We start from the raw sequence: 14739 nt of genomic DNA on the forward strand, positions 1-14739 counted from the left end.
TGGTGTGATGGGATGTGTGTGATAGGAAGCTGAGAAAGAGAAAGAGTTAGAAATGGGGCACAAGGTCCTGCTTTGATGGGCTGAGAGTGCATGGCAAAAAGAGTGGAAAGCTGGGTGTCGCGTGGATGAGCCCTGCTCTGTGATAGCAGAAGGTGTGACAAGAAGGTGAGGTCAAAAACATGGTTTAGAGAAATTGTGCCTATGCAGGAAGCAGGGTGTTGCTGTTGCCAGCCATGTATGGCACCATCTGCCTCTCCCCCCCTTGCCAGTGCTGGCAGTTGAGCAAAGGTCTGTGAACAGCAGGTCTATTGCAGAGCTGTTCTCTTTATGTAACTCCCAGACCTTCCTTGATGTGATGCTGGTTTTCTGGGGGGTGATCTTAAGAAGTTCTGCTTGCTTTTTACGCTCCATTGCTTTTTCTTCGATCTTTTTCTGCAAGTTTAAAACACGTTCGTCTTTTATAGGCCTTGCACCACACTGGGACTTTATTTTCTTTTCTTCTTGTCTGCAAAATCAAAAAGAAGCAATGAGAAGGTTAAAATGATATCAATCCTCAGAATAAATCCATCTGAGCATATATTGTCTTAATAATAATGAATTTGCTCTTGCTTCTGGGAACTAGTAAGACCCAAAACAGGGTTAAATTATGTAGCTCAAACGTGGTCTTCACAACTTCCTTCATGTTGTTTACAAAACAGCATTACTAAACAGTATAGAATAATTTCTTCCCACAGGATGCCACGATGACAACATCTGAAGCCTGACATGACATCCTTTAGAACAAGCCTGTGCAAAACCTGTGACAACACTGCTCCTTTCTGCTTATGAGAACTATGAAGTTTTGCTTATATGATCATTAGTGTTCATCTCAATTGCTGTATCCCTTGGCAAATGAAAGACATTCTTTACTGTGTAATCTCAATGCTCAGACTCAGAATCTATGGGTTGATGATGTATTAATTAAGGTCAATTGGTCTAGGTGAGCCTAAATTGATAGCACCATGTGCAGCATAGAAGTAAGGAATAAGAAAGAGGCTATGGGTCTTCCCTTTTTCTGCCTTTTGTTATAGCTACTTTTCTGCCCTCTGGACTTTACAGCAGGTGTTCTTCAGAACAGCTGTTCTGGACTAGAGTTTCCAAAATCCTCAGGAACTGGACAAAGGGCAGATTTGACCCAAGTAAAATGAGATTTGACCTGTCGCTGCAATGTGAGTGTGAACTTTAAAGAAGGGGCACAGTTTAGCTTGGCTTCTCATTTCCAGTTACTTTGCTGAGAGACTTCCTCAAACCTCTCTGTGTCATGCTACCTGGTTGGGATAACACTTCCTTATGCTCCTTAATGCTGTGATATACTCTGTTACACTGAGATTAACACTATTCTCTAAATCTAAAAATTATGTACTATCACTTAATCCAATTGAGAACATGGATTATTTCTATTTCCATTGTAACAAAGCATTGCATTACAAGGGATATAGGAGAATATAACAATCTTCTTTAAATATCATGATAGGTTTTATGTAAATACTGGATGGTTAAATATTATAAGTGGGAATAAACAAAAGCCCTTCCCTTACATGAAAATACAGATTCTTGTAAAGACAATTATAGGAAGTACAGTAAGAGGTTTAATATCATAAAGCAGCAGCTGCTTTATTTACTGTTTTAACAGTATTTACCTTTTAAAAATGTACTTATTTTTTAAATGTACTTATTATTTACTTTATTAACATTGTAAATAGTTGCTTATCCTCAGAGTGATATTAGTCCTCTTCTACATGTGCCAGTCACCTACACTATTCCAAAAAACCCTGTCAATCTCATATACTTTCAGATCATAGAATCATAGAATTATAGAATCATAGAATCATAGAATGGGAGGGGTTCAAAGGGACCTCTAGAGATCATCTAGTCCAACCTCCCTGCAGAGGCAGGTTCATCTAGATCAGGTCGCATAGGAACATGTCCAGGCAGGTCTTGAAGACCTCCAAGGAAAGAGATTGCACACCCTCCCTGGGCAGCCTGTGCCAGGGCTCTCTCACCCTCACAGTGAAACAGTTTTTTCTTATGTTTAAGTGGAACTTTTTGTGTTCCAGCTTCATCCAGCTTCCATCAGCCCTTGTCCTGTTGCTAGATACTGTAGAAAAAAGGGATGTCCCAACCTCCTGACACCCACCCTTTAGATATTTGTAAATATTAATGTGATCCCCCCTCAATCTCCTCTTTTCTAGTCTCCACCACATTGTAACAGAAACTCAAAGAAGGAAAGCAATAAAAGAAGATTTTTTTTAATGGTGTTTTTCCATGATGATCAGCTGAGAACTTGCAAGACTCAAGCTAGAAAAGTTATTTGTTCTCTGTCACTCCATATCACCTATTCCCTAAGGAGATAAGGTAACAGCTAGTCAGAATGGAGTGGTACATAGTCAGAAAAAGCCTCTCCAGATTCAACAGAAAATTATGTGATAATTACATATTATAAATACTAAATACATATTCTATTATTTTATATTATAATCCATAACCATTTAAATGTTACTTTTCTTTACCAGCTATTGGTATTGAATGAGCTCTTTGAATGAAATAAACTCTTAAGAGCTGTACTAGTTCCTAAAATGTAATGTCAAATCTTTAGTCCAAAAGAGAAGTTGTTAATTTGCTTTCCTTTTGGTCTCAGACAAGCCTTCCATCCCTTTATGAGTCAGCCAGAATTAAAAAATAATTCCCCACCCAAGACTTTGAAGGATTTTTAATATCTTTGAAGTCTGCGTGTTTTGAAATGGTTTGACACACTCTTGGTTTTGCTTAGTTGACTTATCAGAAAGTACCTTTTAGCACTAAGGAACGAGACAAGATTCTTGACTGTGTGTATGGAAGTTTGTAGTACTGTGGGGTGTGTGTGTAAACTTCCCAGAGGAAGAAAAGTCAGGGATGAATGAAACATTCACCAGAATCTGGATAGAACAGCAAACAGTGAAAATGTAGTTAACTACCACTCATTCCGTTCTCTATTCACTTTCCATGTAAGCTGTGTGTGCAGTCAACAGCAGAAAGATTTGGGCTCATTATGATGAATTACAGCACAATTCCATCAGTGATAGGTAAAATGTGTCTTTCTATTTAAAATAATATTCCAGCTGTGATAAACTGCAGTTGACATCCCATAACTGCTGTCTTCATGATTTCCTTTGTAAATACAATGATTTTTAAAATGTGCAAGTATTTCTTTACTTCACATTTAACAAACCTGTCATGGAGTCTGGCAGTCCAGAGTCATCTTACTTACACATTCCTTGTAATTATTTAACTATCTACCCTGCAATTTTAACATCTGGCCAACTGGACCCTAGGTCTAGTAGGTCATCTGGCCTTTAACTGAAGAAGTAGCAATTCAGCATTAAAAGTTTTCCTGCCAGAAGTGAAACACATGGAACAGTTGGATTAGGTCTCCTCAGCTGTGTTTAAAAAATGGAGAATTTGAAGATTTGCACAGAGGATTCTGCCTGAAAACTCCATTTTGCCCTTCATATACATTTTCAAACTCCAGCAGTGCATACAAAGTATAAGGGGACAGATGTATGACAGCTCCTAACTGACTCAATATTGATAGGAGATGAAGTAAAAATGGCTACTTGACCATTCTAGGCATCAAAATATCAACTTAAGCAGCTAGGACTATGTTTATAAGCTCACCTTACAAACTGTGCATTAAACACAAATATATTTGTGTTGGGTTGCCTTACAGTGCAATAAACAACTCTATTTTTCCCATTTCCTCTCAGTCTCAGTGACTAGGGCTGTCTGTATTTCACAGCACCTTGTCTTTTCTTCCACCCTGCACTACACAAGTCCTGCTTATTGCAGTGAGGAAAATGAATGTTATCTGTTAGCAGTTCCCTGGTATGGGAGTCATTATTTTGACATTTAAGAGCACCACACTATTAGATTGATTACTGTTTTGTGCTAATGTGAGGGATTTCAGCACTCAAAATCTGACTCCCTTCCAAAACAATTAAGTTATTAAGCACCTAATTTTAGGTAAGGAAATGATTGTTATTCATAACAGTGTTTTCCTCAATTGAAATAAAAGACTATGAAGCTGTATAATCAAAGTTCATTCACTGAATCACAGAATGGCTGAGGATGGAAGGGACCTCTGGGTATCATCTTGTCCGCTCTCACCTGCTCAAACAGGGCCACTTAGAGCCAGTTGCCCATGACTGTGTCCAAACAGCTTTGGAGACACCACAGCCTTTCTGGGTGACCTGTGTCAGTGCTTGGTCACCATCACAGTAAAAAAGTGCTTCCTGATGTTCAGAGGAAGCCTCCTCTGTTTCCTTTTGTACCTCTTGTCCTCTCATTGCTCACCACTGAGAAGAGCCTGCCTCTTTTTTCTTTACAGCCTCTTCACATGCTTATATTTCTGATCCATCATTGCTGATAAATTATTTCCTCCTCCTGTTTCAGTGTTAGTAAAGAACTCATCACAAGCAGTAGGGACTGAGAAACTAGATCTTTCTTATTGCAAACAGAATTCTTACGTATTTGTGAAATGGTGAAACTAACGAAATCACAAGTATTATGAAGTACCAAACCAAAGTCCCTTAAATTGGTAGTTATTCAGCTTTTTTCATTACTCTAGGTTGGTTTTGAAGTTCTGAAGCAATAGCCACACATAGGGACAGGATGGCACATGTTCCCATTACATCTTTCCACCTCCATATGCTGTCTGCCTCTTCCCTCAGTTGTGCTGCCAAGATGTCTTATAGGTTTTGGAGAACAGTACTCCATTCTCCTTACTCAGAAGGCCTTTGACCCCCTAAGTCAGACCTGAAAAGTCCAGGAGCTTGTTCTACCTGGAAAGGAGCATCAGTTATTCATTCATAACCCTCTCTTCCACTTGTTCTCTTCCTCCTCCTAACCAGCCTTCCCCTTTGTCCTCCTGCCATGGCTGCCCTCAGGCTATCCCCACCCCTCCCCAGAGCAGGCCAAGACAGAGTGTCACACTGGTGTGCAGTCGGTACCCGTTGCCCATGAGGGCTTTGAGCACTAGCAAGGGCAGGGAGAGAGAGGCGTTCTCTGCCACCTGGGCAAACACACCAGTATCTGTAATGCAGTGCTGAGCTCTCAGCGTGCTACACCAGCACAGTGGCAGAGGGGCATGTGGTAAGCTGTTATGTTGGTGAGAGTCTGTGTGTTTGCCTCATATATAAGGAAGTCAAGGAGGATTAGTGTCAGTTCCAAGGTTCACCCTGGAACTGCAGCTGCTACCTTCACTGGGAAGTTGCCATGACTTGGAGCAGGGAGGAGGCTCAGGCAGCAGGCACTGTCCTGTCACTTGAAAAGGATCAGGAAAACAAGGCAGGAACATGAGCAAGAACAGAAATAAGGCACCTTGCATATGTGCCAGTGGCTGATGGGGGTGTGGATGTGCTACTGGCATGTATGTGAGACAAAAAAAAGGGTAGTGTGGTGTTCACTAGATTAGCTAACAGAGGAGACAGTTTTCATAGAACCATAGAATTGTAGGGGCTGGAAGGGACCTTTAGAGATCATCTAGTCCAACCCCCCTGCAGAAGCAGCTCCACCTAGATCAGGTGGCATAGGAACGTGTCCAGGCAGGTCTTGAAGACCTCCAAGGAAGGAGACTCCACAACCCCTCTGGGCAGCCTGTGCCAGGGCTCCCTCACCTCAACAGTGAAGTAGTTTTTTCTTATGTTTAAGTGGAACTTTTTGTGTTCCAGCTTCATCCCATTACCCCTTGTCCTGTTACTAGCTACTATAGAAAAAAGGGATGTCCCAACCTCCTGACACCCACCCTTTAGATATTTATAAATGTTAATAAGATCACCCCTCAGTCTCATCTTCTCCAGACTAAACAGCCCCAGTTCCCGCAGCCTTTCTTCGTATGACAGATGCTCCAGTCCCCTGATCATCTTGGTGGCCCTGAGCTGGACTCTCTCCAGCACTTCCCTGTCCCTCTTGAGCTGAGGAGCCCAGAACTGGACACAGTTTTGTGAGATGACTTCCCTCTGGACAGCTCTAAACCACATGAGAGAGCATGCTCACTCAAGACCACACTAAATCCAACCCGAAGTACAACCTCCCAAACACAGATAATGTGAGTAGGAGGAGCCTCAGCACCAACTGGTTTATCTGTTGCTTGATTTATCTGTTGATTACTTGCAGTAATAGATGTAGCCTGAGAGGAATGAAAGGTATTGTACCTGAAGTATGCAGGCACGTAACTTTAGTACATTAGCATGTATTCAAATACTCATAAATCTTTTGGTGCTCACGTTCCAAAGGTGAGAACTCAAATGTTTGTCCACACACCAGTGCTGACTTTCAAACTGTGTGACAGTAAGTCTAGCAATTAAAGGGACGTCCTGCGTACGTATTGAATTGATTGCTGAGTGTTCTGCAAGCACTCACAAAGCCACCGCTGTGATGGATGTCATGGCTTGCGGTCTATTAAAGGCTGATGTCTCTCTAATTTTTCATGATCCATTTCCTATTTTGTTTAATATAGCTCATTACATGCTTGTTCAACGTGCTGCTTTTGTGCTGATGTATGTCTGTCTGTAAATGATATTGAAAGGAACCTTCTTGGGTAGGGACCCAATTAGACTCCAGCTGACACTAACTAAAGCACATTTCTTTAGCAAAGCTTAGATGCCATACTTCAGCTGATTAGCAGTAGCCTTCAACATAATGCAATAGATAACTATTTCAGGATTCAAGATCTGTAAATCAGGTTTAACCCACTAAAACCTATAGCTTGTTTAGAGAGAAATCAAAGCTGCAGCCAAGTGTTTAACATTTGTAAACAGGCAGCACGCTGTATTGCTGTGTGAACAGAAATAACACCATAGATTGGGATTCCAGATGAAAATGCATGAAGTACACTCCCAAAGAACAACATTTCTAGTATGCTTTGATGATGCCTCTTTATAGTAGATGCTTCCAAGTTATGTAAATAAATTGCCTGGGAGCCATGAAAGGAAATGTCATATAACATCTACAATGAAACTTTGCATTTTCTTTATTTGGTGAGCAAACAGGGCTCCATTAAAATTACTTTATTACTTATCAGGAATCTGACTAGAAGCTTGCAAATGAAGTGTTTAATTTTATTGGATTCTACCACATTTGTCATGCTGGTCTGTTGCAAAAAACATTTCAAATGTCAGGACAAAAAGCGAATCAAAGTTAGCTTCTCATTCGAACACAGCTTTTTCAGGATCACAACAGTTCTAGATCTGAATTAAGCCCAAGAGTCTATTTTAAAGGAACCCAGTACTATATAAAATTCACAGACTGCACATCTAGCATAACAAATGATTCTTTAAGTAGTTACTAGTGAAACAGGTTTTATGTAGTATACAAGGTCTTAATGCCTAGTTTGCATCTCCAGTGCAAAAGCATTGGCTGGAGTTGCTCCCACAGGCTTTCACTACACTGAATGTTCAGCAGAGAGTGTATTTCCAACTCCATTTAAAGTTCTTCAGTCTTAAAATCTTCCCTCAATATATGCCATAGAAGAGAGGGTCACTAATCTATGGAGTCAATCCACTGCAGCTGCAGTTATTGATTCATTAAATTTATTAAACTGTCTTCTTCAGGACTAACATAGTGAAACCCCAGTCTTTGGAGATTAACTATCAGGAAGAAACCAAATTAGAGCTGGGAGTAGTGAAAACTAGTTAAATGAATACATCAATATTGCCTTCTGTAGTAGAGATTTAGAGCTGGATGATAAATCAATAACATGAATCGATCTCTAAGAAGCCACCCTCAGTGTCTCAGCAACAAACGTGAGTCTAAGACGTGTCTAAAGGTGTGTTTTTAGCGTGACAGAATATGTCTTCAGAATGTCAGCCTGAACGTCCGTTTGCAAAATAAATATGGCATGACGGTGACTAACCTCTCACACCCACAAAAGGGAAACTGTGAAAGGTAACTTGCAAGAAAGCAGTGGCAAATAGTCAAGATGCAGTAAAAATGGTGTAAAATCAAGAGGTGTGCTGTATTTCATGCTTTTACATTGGCTTTCTTCCTGCCTAGTTTTGTAAATGGTTTTAACTTAAACTTTAAACTCTTTGTGGAATGGCCCTGTCTTCTGCATCTGTGAAGCTTCATTGATGGTTACAGATTCTTTATGATAATGAATAATAAATATGATAATGAATTATAAATATGACTAATGAAGACAGAATTTGATCAGAGAGCCTGTAAGCAAAGAATTTTTTCTTTGATCTACTGCTATATTATATTTAATTTATAACTTATTATTGTTATCAAAAAATCTCCTTCCTAAAATATTTTGAACTTCTAGAGTAAGACCTGCCTTTTCACATAACAAATCGAACTGTAGCCCTAATGTGTTGCTTTAGATGAAAATGAGAAACCACTCGCAGTGGCATGCTAGAATGATACTAATGACATCAAATTAGTTCCGATTAGCTGAAAAGGAACAGAAGAAAGGCAGAATTTCTTTCTCAATATAGATTATTGTCTCTGAATCCTGGGGCAATACTGTTAACACCAGCCTACGGAGTGTCTTCAACCATAAAGAAGGAAAAAGCTTTGTTAAATCTGATGCAAATTATTTTAAGAAGAAAAAGGAAATGTTGGCTCCAGTGTAATCCTTGACAAAAGTCATACTGATTTATAAAAGGGCAGTACTTTGCTCTCTACTTGTTTTTGTCCTTCAGGGGCTAGCAAAACATTATCAAAGTGGCAATGTCTTAAATGTCACATGCTGTTTTATACTGACTTTAAAGCAGCTGCTCGTCCAAGTTCTGCTCTGAACAGGGAAATCTGGTCCAGTTTGTCTAGAAGAAGTTGTTCCTTAGCTTGTTTTTCATGAATTATCTGGTCTCTCTTCTCTTCCTCTGCTGCCTTCTGTGCTTCTCTGAGTAGTGCGAGGCGTTCACGTAGTTCCACTATTGACATTTCACAAATTAAACCATGGCCACCAGTCTAGAAAATATGGAATATAGGTTTAAATACCAAGGGGAGAGTAAGTGAGTAAAAACAGAATATCTTGATTGTGTTCCAAATCACACTGAATATATTTTGACTTCAAGAAATATAGGGATGCCCAAACCTGTTATTTGCAAGCTGTTTTTAAGGTTTAGAACATACTTTTCATATGTGTAAAAACACAAGGCTCATAAAAGAATTCATGAAAAAGCACTGAAATATACAGCAGAATGATCATAAATACAACACATTTGCCATCCAAAAAGTTATAGCTGACTTATCTTTAAGTTTTAATCAGGCTTTTAAAATGTGTAAAACTGCTTTTAGTTTGTAGCACCAGAACAGACTTTACACTTACAAGTATGCATTTTTTAAACTTATCCATCTCCAAACTATGTATCTGATGTACGGTAGCATCTGCTATTTTTATCTGAAAAGACTAGGACTACACAATGCTTTGTAGCCAGAAAATTCAGATTGTAATGTCCAAAGTCAAAATATTCAAAACTGAATATTTAATGAATGTTTTTTAATAGAATCTTTGCAATTAGAGGGATAATGAGCCTGATTCTGAGATGTAAAGAGAAATTTCTGCACCTCAGTTTGCATCTGACTACAGATCATTTCCAAACAGATTTGCTAACACTTGAAGTTTTTGGCCCTTGCTCTTACATATACTCCCCCTTTCTCTAGGCCTACACATACATGCATCTGCATATATGGACAACCTTCCTAAACTCACACACATACTGAGGTTCTCTGTAGCTTTCTTTGCAAAATCAATCCATTTCACCCCAACTAATATTCTTTTGTCTATTAACATAGTATTGGTGCACATCTTTGGTGTGTATCTTGTACTATACCATGTTATAATGGAATACATGTGTGCAGGAAGTCAAGATGCTAATCTCACTCTTGCTATATATTTATACAACATTAAGAGTGAAATATTGATTTGGAATTAATCACAAAACCTTGGTCTACTTAGTTCCATGGAAGTAGTTGCAGCAAATTATAGTGACAGTTTGGAAGGTATGAAGGAAGTGGGATGAGGTAGCCAAAAGAACAACCACTCCTCCAAATTGTATTTCTCAGACTAAAATGAATGGTAACGCTAAAGATATGTAAGTAAAACAATCTTTACAATCTTTTTAATGAAGAGAAATAAGCCAGATAAAGAGCCTTTATTTTTTTCAAGCAATCCTTGTATTGAATACTGAGTGGGTTGTTGACACAATAGTAGTCACCTTTCTGCTTTTGAGCTTTTCACAAGAGAGTACATGAAGGGCAAGTAAAATGGAATTTTGAATGATTTTTTTTGCATATGACTTGAAACCTTTGTTTTTCTTGTTTGTTTTTTGAGATGAGCTAGATGGGAAAATGTGTTTGAAGATATATTCTGTACTCAGAAACAAACAGTATTTCAGTAGAAGCTCAATATGAAGAGTTGACTGCCACTGTAAGTAGCAATGAAAGGGACCCAGTTCAAAAATAAGAAAGTCCTGACATTCCAGTCACCTTCATTTTCCTGAATGAGAGCCTGAATCGTTTCCCAGTTGTTGTGATTGAAAAAGTAATGATGTTTCCACATCTGACTACATCATACTGTTGTGTCTTTGCAGCCTACATCTTGTGACTGAATCATCTGGGTGAGACCATCCTAAGAGCTCCGTTTAGGGCTGAAGCAGTAAAAGACCTATAGACTGCAGTACCTTTTGGCATTTCCATGCGGACAGTTTATAGTATCTATGCTGGATGATAACTCTTTGTACCTGTCATATTTTCCCTGCTTTTTCTGTTGTGGTTCAATAATATTTCTCCATAAACGGATGGAGCGAGTCTGGCCTTGAAAAAAGAGAATTGCCTTCTCTGTCTGGAAAAGCAGCAGAGACGCGATGGCAGAGCAGCCATAAAGGGAACCGAAGAGAGTAAGGGAGGGTGGGCAATCTGAAGAGCTGATTTTATTCTTGTTCGGTTATTTCACACTTGAACACTAAATGTATTCTAAAATCTGAAAAATGAGATGGCGATTTATTTGGTGGCTGCAAACATGGCAAGTAGCTTTGGCATCAAAGTGTCAGATTGACTGTTCCAATAGCTCCATGGAAGGAAGACCTGTTCCTTCTGTGTGTTTTCTGCAGACTAGTCATGGATGGGGATTTTTAATATGTGGTCTTCATTTGAATACATGAGAGAAAGAAAAGAAAAAGGGAAAGGGATTCTATTTAAAATTGCTAGTGGGATTTTATATTATTCTCCGTTATTCCTCTTTCAGCGTGGATGAGCAAAATGGCAGTGTATTTTCAGCTGATCTGTTTCTGATTCAGTGGTAACATAACAGATTTCCGCATGTTGCCTACGTGTGGAAACTCTGCAAAAGTGGGTGTTGCAAAGCCCAATCTCAGGCATATCAGTTGTTGTGCATCAACAGTAAATCCAAGAAGTGTGGGATACATTTAGTGGAGACTTAACCACACACGTACAAGTCATTTGCACCGTATGCTCATAATAGCTCAGCAGGTTTTGGGTTCTCTTGACCATCTTTTTCATATATCTCTATGTTGACAGTTTTGAAAGCAAAGGAAATTAATTTTGCTAATTATCATGGCAATCACCACTGCAATATGAACAACTGTACGTCAGTCCAAACTGATGTATTCATTCAGTGCTTACTCAGGACTGACAAATCTGTGAATCTGTGAAGATGGATAGAACACGTTGCAGTCACATGCCAGACTCTTTTTGAAAGACACCAGGAAACCCAGATTCTACTGGCAAAATTCAAAGAAAGTCCAACATTTCCCTTACCATCCTAATATTCTTCCTGGTAAAATTTTACTTTTAGAAATTTTGTGAAAGTTCCAGTTCAGACCTAACCTTTGTGTCATGGGGTCACTTTGTACTCAATGCTGTGCCTCCAGACTGTGATGTGTACTGCAGGGAGTACACAATTCCTCTGAACACATGAAACATCTGGGATACAGTGTTATGTAAACCCAGTCATTTTTGCTTTGGAGCTTACCTCTGTTAAATCAACAAACTTGTGCCTGATGTTTGGCAAAGACTCAATAGCTCGTATTTGTTGAATTAGCTCATATCTTTTCCTGAGCTTCTCCTCCTCTTCTTCTAAAGCTTGCCGAAGAAGTTCTCGGTTTTCTTCACAAACTTCCTGAACTGAAAGATAAGAACTAATCTCTGTTAGCTGGTTGCATATTTTAACAAGTAGTCCATCTGGAGGAAAATTTGTATGTATTTGTGAAGAACCATAATAATACCAATCTAAAGGCACTTGAGGGAACAGTCTGGCATTGGTGGGAGGAACGATTAGAGAAACAAATGAGTACTTCCCACCTCCACTATCATTCTATTCAGCACACAAACATACTTTAAACATACATGAAGTATCCACTATGAAATACTGCTTTATCATTTCTGTTCCAATTAGTGCATGTTGTTTCACTACTTAATAAAAGGATATTATACAATTGCAAATATTCACAGTTTTTCAAGATATATGTAAGTATTGATATCCTAGGAATCACTGAATTGCTAAGGCTGGTAGGCTTTTTTAGAATGGCCAATACCCTCTGCCCACCTCAACCCTTACTAATACAAATGTACAATAAATACAAAAATACCAAATAAATACAATAAATACCAAAAATACCAAAATCATCACAACTAGAGGCCATGTGCTCATAACAGTAGATGCATTGCCTTGGAATATGCATAGCCGTGCCAGGCAGAACAGCGTTCTCCTGCACCTCAGTAGCTAAAGCATTAACTGAAGAATGTTTTTTTAAGAATAATGGAGGATGAGTGACGTTATTTTCCTTCATCCTAACGACTGGTCTGTCTCGGAGGCGCTACATCCTTCTCCTTTTTGATATGGTCCTTCTAGGAGACGGTTTTTCTTTCCTTTATCTACAATCTTCTCTGGACTGTCTCCTCTGGAGGAGACAATAATTTTGAGCCATGACTCTTTCACAGTGGTTGCTAAGCAAATGCTTTCTTAACAATATGAATCACAAGAATCTGAACTTCATAACTTGATTTTTCAAAAAGTAGAGTCATTCACATATGCTGCTTTTAGATGGGAGACAAACTAGTTGAAGAACATTAGTGTTGTATTTCTCCCTTTTAAACAAAAAGACTTTCCCATGACCAGTAGCTTAGAATTTATTACCTTATTCCTAGAATTCATATGCACGTATTCACGGAAATGTAGAGGCTGGATCTCTCCCTCAACTTCCCTTTCCTTTCTGTAAGATTTGTAATGGGCTCACTAAAAGAAAGACGAAGTAATTTGGGGACATTTCTCATAATCTTGCATTTTTCTGGCAATATATAAATACCTATTTGCTGCTTGAATTTCTGGAGCTTTACTTTTGCTTGCTTTGCATTCTTGTGTCCTTCCATGACCTGCTCCACCAGCTCTCTCATTTCTTTCTGTTCCTGTAGGCGTTTCTCTGCATATTGGTGCATCAGCTCTGCTTTCTAAATCCCAAACAAACAGGTGAATAAAACTTATGTTAATTGGTGATCCGAGTGCCTCAAATCATTGAGTCAGGGCAAGGACAATTGGATTCAAGGTATTACATCATGCACAAAAGTAGCAAAGGGCATCGGTTAGAGACAACATACAGACACAGATTTAAACTCCCCTCTGTAACATTTGTACTTCTGTCATTCAGGATTTCCTCCCACACGTTTCTAAAAGCACAGAAAAAAAAAAGCCATCTCTTGATCTGGTTGTGAGAAACTAAGAGGAGTGTTAATCTAATACATGGCTAGTTGTGTGCCTGCAGGGTATTCTTGGGCCTAAGTCATATCTACAATGTACAAAAGTCCACTTTTGGCTATCATGTTCCTTTCTTTGTCAGAAGAAATGAACAGGAAGCAGGAAACTGGATTTTCCCAGACTAGATTTCTTACTGTACTTTCTATTTTAGATGGAAGACTAGAGTTTTAAAAGGAGGAGGAAGGCCAGTACCACAGCTGTTGGTGAATAGGGGACTGGTGCTCAGTACTTCTGGAGATCTCCGTAGAGATGAAGTGCCCTGCTGGCGTCTGTTGGCAAGCAAGGGAGCTGCTTGGAATTGGTCAAGTTAGAGTAAATCTAATTTGCACATACCCTAATCTACATAAATTGGGACATTTCTGTTAAATAAAGCACACATGCTCTGAAATTGAGGTGAATATCATTTACAATAATTTTGGCATTAGTATGAGCGATCGCTCTGTGCTCAGTTGTACACAGGACAGTTCACTTTAACTTCTTGCTACAGCCTGTCTAAACAGACATAAAGATTAAAAGATTCCATGGAACAGAAAAGGAACCCATTAAGCAAGTTTTCCTTTTGTAGCATGACCTACATGAAAATCTTGTACATTTGTGGTCCCACCTTAAGTTGCTCAGACACTGCAGAGACATTGGTGTATAGAGACACAACTATATATAGAACCAGTGAGGGTCTCTACCTGAATTTTCCCCTAACACAGATCTAGGCATTTCATATGATATGGAGTAATCTGAATTATATCAGTTTAAGAAAACAATTTTTTTCGTATTTGTGGCTTTCATTTTAACAAGATAATGAAATTACTCATAAATGAGTGATTACACTGCAAAAGGTGCTTAATATCTTAGTATCTCTTCAAAAAGAATCTGCACAGTGACATGAATATAGGGGAGAATGATTTAACCTTCTCTTTTATTCAACTTACTTTGTTGTGTGTTGTCAGTCAAAG

The 14739-nt window shown here is 38.9% G+C and overlaps 1 protein-coding gene across 1 annotated transcript in view; it reads right to left on the reverse strand.

The window, feature by feature from the left end:
• CFAP99 (cilia and flagella associated protein 99) overlaps positions 1–14739 on the reverse strand; it is a 56850-nt gene that overhangs the window by 1661 nt on the left and 40450 nt on the right. The window contains exons 12-15 of the mRNA XM_061993222.1: positions 13344–13485; positions 12011–12162; positions 8780–8985; positions 343–505 (exon numbers count right to left, since the gene is read on the reverse strand). Coding sequence (XP_061849206.1) covers positions 343–505; positions 8780–8985; positions 12011–12162; positions 13344–13485 — 663 coding nt within the window. The remainder of the gene's footprint in view (positions 1–342; positions 506–8779; positions 8986–12010; positions 12163–13343; positions 13486–14739) is intronic.

This window comes from Colius striatus, chromosome 3, assembly GCF_028858725.1.
Source record: "Colius striatus isolate bColStr4 chromosome 3, bColStr4.1.hap1, whole genome shotgun sequence".
NCBI classification, from domain to species: Eukaryota; Metazoa; Chordata; class Aves; order Coliiformes; family Coliidae; genus Colius; species Colius striatus.